The 5,748-nt window shown below is 35.1% G+C and overlaps 1 protein-coding gene across 4 annotated transcripts in view; it reads right to left on the bottom strand.

Annotated features, from left to right (window-relative positions):
* Window positions 1-2,661, bottom strand: part of LOC116007071 (E3 ubiquitin-protein ligase RBBP6-like) — a 10,777-nt gene extending 8,116 nt beyond the window's left edge. For 3 of the 4 annotated variants that reach the window (XR_004095197.1, XR_004095198.1, XM_031247654.1), the window contains exons 1-2: window positions 2,337-2,659; window positions 2,053-2,140 (exon numbers count right to left, since the gene is read on the bottom strand). Coding sequence is in view for 2 of the 4 variants with exons in the window: in XM_031247654.1 (XP_031103514.1) it covers window positions 2,053-2,140; window positions 2,337-2,505 (257 nt within the window). In the remaining 2 variants the exon portion in view is untranslated. Of the gene's footprint in view, window positions 1-2,052; window positions 2,141-2,336 lie in introns of all 4 variants that reach the window. The other variant, XM_031247656.1, reaches the window with a different exon arrangement.
* Window positions 2,662-5,748: the final 3,087 nt, after the last annotated feature.

Genomic DNA, 5,748 nt, shown 5'->3' with positions numbered 1-5,748 from the left:
GGGGGGGGTGGGTGGGGGGGTGGGGGAGTTGGAGAAGCTCCCTTAAAAGTTGTATATCCTTTATAAAGAAATTTATTAACTGAAATCATATATAGAGTAAAATGGAAAAACATCACATGGCACAAATAGGAACCTACGAACTTGATACATGCTGCAAAGAGATGCAACATGTGCTTGGAACTTTTACATGTGATTAATTTTAATTATAATTCATTTATGGATTGATAACCAATCATTATTCAATTATTAAAATTTGGGGTTATTCAAAAAACAAAAGTATGATGATGAAACAAGCAATGAGCACAAAGTTATATCATGACTAGCCAGTGAATCCAGCAGAGAAGAGTGATGACAAATTAAGATTTGAAACAATTGCCCTAATTACCTACTAGCAACTGATGTATTTATGGTCCAATATTACTAGTGATCGTGGTTTAATAATTTATTACTTTTCAGAATAAAACATTTAAACTTAATTGTGGCCATATTTCTTGACTAATGATTGGTTAATTTCTAACAGTGAATAGTTACCTTTAGGTGTAACTTGAGGATAACATGTACATCTATCTAAGAATTAGGTACGAATTTAAATATACACAACGAAACACACATACAATCATGTGAAAGTTAAGTGTTCTATGTAAATAGGAAATAATTTAATCTAATCAACAATTAAGATGAGAATTCTATGGAATCCAAACAGAACACTGAACATATATGGTAGTCTGGAATCATGATATTCGTATGAGCATTGAGGAAAAGTTAGATATATATTTGCAATTTGGCATAAAGATCAGGTTAAGAGAATTTTAGTTAAACTGCTTTTGTAATGTTTTCTGTGGATATAAAATTATTTTAAAGTAAACAAATTATACAATGGCCAAGTTGAGCTCAATTAACGACCCATATTTGTAAGATATTCTCTGAACCAGCTGTGATTTGCTGGATAAGATTTTGGCATTTATAGACACGTTTATAACCGAAAGCTAATCCATAAAAAATTCTCAGCTGTTGACATCATGAAATTGAGACAAACAGAGCCTAATAGCTAGACGGTTACACCCTATAATTATTACTCCGTACAAAAGTAGAATGTACAAACCTATATCAGAGCCATTAATCAATGAATTAGAAAGCACAACGCTTACTTGAGAGAGAATATGAGTAATTAATTCCTAACTTTCAAGAACCGCCCAAAATTCTATTAGAAAAGGCTAACATCCAGGGTTATTTTAGTTTGTTGAGCACGCAAATTTATGTCATTTTCACATTTCAAACATATTTGCCTCCCAAAAACAAAATGGAAACAGCCCCAAAATGTTTCAGGACCATTTCTGTAATTAATAAAATTCATAAATGCATTAAGGGTCTAATTGAAAAAGAAGAAAAAAAATTGTGCTAAAAAGTACTCTGTAACATAGATGCTTAATTATTCCTCACTTTGACCTAAGTTATACCAGAAGCATTAGCATTCCTTAGTTTGACGACCTAAGTTTATATTCTTTAACGAAGATGCTAAGAATAATTTGGACATGTAGTTTTTATTTTAAATTGACTTTCTAGTATTTATTAGTGTATTACGTTTAATTATAAAACTAGTAAAGAATTAATATTTATATATATTTAAGGAAAAAATATTTGCAAACATAACACTATTTTTATATTTGCACATTCGGCATTCCTTCCATGCTATATCTTACATTTTTAAAAATTAATGTTTCCCCACGTCCCAACTCCCTGATTCTGTGCTGCCTAGTTCAACTTTAGGGTACACTCATGCAACAAAATATAAACAGCACTAAGCTTCAGCCAAAAAACACCAAACATTGGCAAGCAACATTAAGAAAACAATGTGGAAGGTTTTTATATCTTGACTTTTCATCAACAAATCTCACAGAATCAGTGCCAGCAGTATACACACACACAAATAAGCTCCTAAACTGAATTTCTCATTTGCAAAACTCAATCAGTAACCTCAGAAAAAAAAATTCACAAACATGAATGCTGAATCAAACTGATAATTGATAAAAGAGTAGAGTAAGCAAAACTTACGCATTGGCAAAAGGCAGCGTACCAGCCGGAACTCTCTTAACAATTATACTCGAACCACTCGGAATTTGAAACTTTTCGTCATTGTACTCTGCATAAACATTCCCAACAAAAAAAAATCGATATGTCAATTTATAGCTTCCTATCAAAGAAGATTACAAACTAGTTCCCGTTTGTATAAATAACAATGAAAATCAATATTAAAGAAGGGAATAAAATAAATATGCGGGGAGAATGAGATGAATTTGGGAGCACGAAGAAGATGAAAGAAGGGAGAATTGGATCACCTTCGCCAGACACGGCATCGGAAAACACAAGATCGAAGTCCTGACAAATATTAAGATTCTTATCGCGAATGATCTTCAACCTCAGCTCCCGTACGGAGATTGAGGAGCGTCCTTGGAGGTCCACGGAGTCGAAGCTCGCCGAGCTCCGGAATTTGAATCGAATTGACATGGATTCACCGAGTTGACTCAGGTTTCAAGCGGCAAGCTCAGCACGTATATACGCAGAGAGAGGGAGAGGGAGAGAGAGAAGGGTTTGTGGGTTTGAGGGATGAGTCATGAATTGTATGTAGCCGAAACGGTCGCAAGGGCGGTGAAAGAGGACGGTTATATATAGGGAAAAGGGTCACGTGGTTTTGGCGTTATACTTTTGCTAGGAAAGGCTGGGAGGCTTCTTCCTTGGGGAATGATGTGGCAATTGGCAAAACATGTTAGACTGAGTTGGATTCAAGTTATCATTCTTTTTAAGGAAAGAGGGTGAAATAAATCTTCAACTATGATGAATAGGCCAGTTTTATGGCTGAACTTTGAGGTCTATGGGAAGGTCTATCTATCGCAAAAAATCGTGGATTTAACAAGGTCATTGTCGAAATGGACTCCGAAACTATGGTGCAAGTCTTGAGTAAAGGTGATCATCCCTCTCCGGTTACTAACACCTTAGTGGCGGACTGCATATTTCTTATGAGCCAATTTCAAATCTGCAAGACCACCCATATCTACCGGGAAGGTAATCAATGTGTAGACTTTCTTGCCAACTTGGGTCAAAATGCCACTCAGGGTCTATCAATTTGGGACCACCCTCCGGACGATCTGAATGAGCTGCTTCAGCGCGACACTTCAGGTATTGTTACTAGTAGGCGTCGCTAACCTTCGGGACCCCCGGGGTCCCTCCCTCTCACAAAAAAAAAAAGTATGATGAATAGGCCATTTGAGTTTCTAAGTGAAAAAAGTTTTAGGCAACTTTTATGGGTTAATGATAAGTTGGGAGGAGTGTTGAGGTTGATATCGACGCGTTGGTTTTAGGATAATAAAAGTTACAAAAGAGTGTTGCAAGCGGCGTAATAGTTTATTGTAAGCGATATGGAACCTTTTGAGTTGGAACTGAAAATGTTCTTTGATGCATATTCATTGTGAAGCTAACATATGAGCATATTTATGTGATATCTCATCTTGAAGTCCATGAAGACTTGTTTTCAAAAAAAAAAAAAAAGTCCATGAAGACTTGGGATTTCATGGCTTTGAAGTCCCTTCGAGGATCTCGTTGAAGATATTTATGGAATGGCAGCTTCTTGGTTCATATAGTTTCTATTTCTTTCCATTGTATTTAAAAATTAAGAAAAAAAAACAAAACAAAACTCTATATAATCTCCATAAATCAATGAAAAATAGTGTATTTAGGTTCAAATACTACCTATTCAATAGGTGATTATTGATGTGGCTAACATGAACTTTCCTATACTTATGTGAAATTTGAGGTGTACAAGCTTTTTTTTTTCTTTTTGTTTTTCTTTTAGAAAACAATTGTGGCAGTCCATCTACAATCACAGTTGCTCACAAACACAACTAAGACAACCATGGTTATTGAGGTCTAGATTTGAACTTTCGACTCAGAAGTTGATGAAGGCGGCCTCCATAATTAATTCTAATATGAGACAACAGCGACCATGGTCACCTTCATCTCAAGACCTCTTCGATTTATAGTGAGTTTGTCATTAAGGATATCTTCAATATGGATTTTGATAGGAGAATGCTCATGTACATGCATGGGGAGAGAGAAAAAGAAATTGATATAGAAGAAGAAAGAGGTGCTAGGGTATTTCCTCAACTCCCTATCGAGAAGCTTTAGCCTTTGGGAATAATGTGGCAAAAAGTTCACATGGTTTTGGAATAAAAAGGTTGATAAGCAGCTCCTAAAGAGAGTCGGACTTAGAATCTTGTAGTTACCAAATCAATTGCTCGACCAACTCAACTATGTTAGTTATTTACTCTTGATTTGCTTAACATGGAACATTCGTCTACTTACACAAATTTGAGGTGTATAAGGTTTAGTTTTTTCTTGTTACATTATCTATAATCTAATTTGGTCTAATTGATGGTATAAATGATACCAAAGTATATTTAGAAAGAAGTAATAATTAAGCTTGTATTTCTAAATGTCTGAGTGTTGGGCGTCGGCCGGGTTGGCCGAGTTTAGCCTCTACTTTATTCGAGACGGGGCGTTGTGACTTACCATGGAGGGATGTGGTTAAATTATTAATGTTCACCTACTTATCACCAATTGGTTTTAAGTAGAATTTGACAACCAGATAGCTGAAGAACTCTATGGTTAAGTGTGCTTAACTTACAACAGTCACATGATGAGTAACTCACTAGGAAGTCAGCATAGTGCAATGCTAAGATCCAACAAGGTCACGGGTTCGAATCGATGGTGAGGCGAAAGCCGAGTCTAGTCACAAATGGGCTGTGGGCATATTGGCGAGTCTAGTCCTATAGTTTAATGTGTGTGTGTGTGTGGCTCCTGTTGCAGCTGCTACCGCAGTTTTCTTGATCTACCCAATCGGTCAGGGAAGTTTTTCTGATGGTATGCCTCTAGGAATCTCTGGTACTTTCAATTTCATGATTGTATTCCAGGCTGAGCACAACATTCTTATGCACCCATTTCATATGTTAGGCGTAGCTGGTGTATTCGGCGGCTCCCTATTCAGTGCTATTCGGTCAAGAGGAAGAAACTTATAATATCGTAGCTGCTCATGGTTATTTTGGCCGATTGATCTTCCAATATATATATATCTAAAAACATAATAAGTCTCAATCAAGGTTATATCCTTGATTTATGTCCCTCTTTTTTTATGCTAATAAATGTGTACATTTTACTTTAAATGTTGTACACTTTAATGTTATTAGACAAAATTGTCCCTACTACATTCTTGTTATACAAAACTACCCTTACACCGTTATAACACCGTTAGTTTTAACTCCATCATTATTACCCTACACCTATATCTATCATATCTTTTTTCTATTATTTAATTGTCATTTTATTTAAATTATTAATTTCTATTTAATGGTTGATTATATTTTAATTATCATATATGTGTGTATAAAATACATATATTATTTGTGTATATATAATTTGAATTATACATTTTAATTATTTTTATTTATTAATATTTTAATATTGGGCATAAGTTTTCGCGTATCGCGCGTACAAAATACTAGTATATATATATATATATATATATATATATATATATATATATATATATATATATATATATATATAAGTCTGGTTCGGGTGAGAACCATTGCTTGAGTGTGAACTTGTAAACTCCTATGCACCGTTGAGATATGAGGAGTGGTGTAGTGGTGCATCTGGTGCAGTTGCGTAGTGGTGCAATAGTGCAGGGATGTGGTG

The sequence above is a fragment of the Ipomoea triloba genome, chromosome 15 (assembly GCF_003576645.1).
Source record: "Ipomoea triloba cultivar NCNSP0323 chromosome 15, ASM357664v1".
NCBI lineage: Eukaryota > Viridiplantae > Streptophyta > Magnoliopsida > Solanales > Convolvulaceae > Ipomoea > Ipomoea triloba.
Note: the sequence above shows the minus strand (reverse complement) of the source record. Positions and strands in the feature narration are given on the sequence as shown.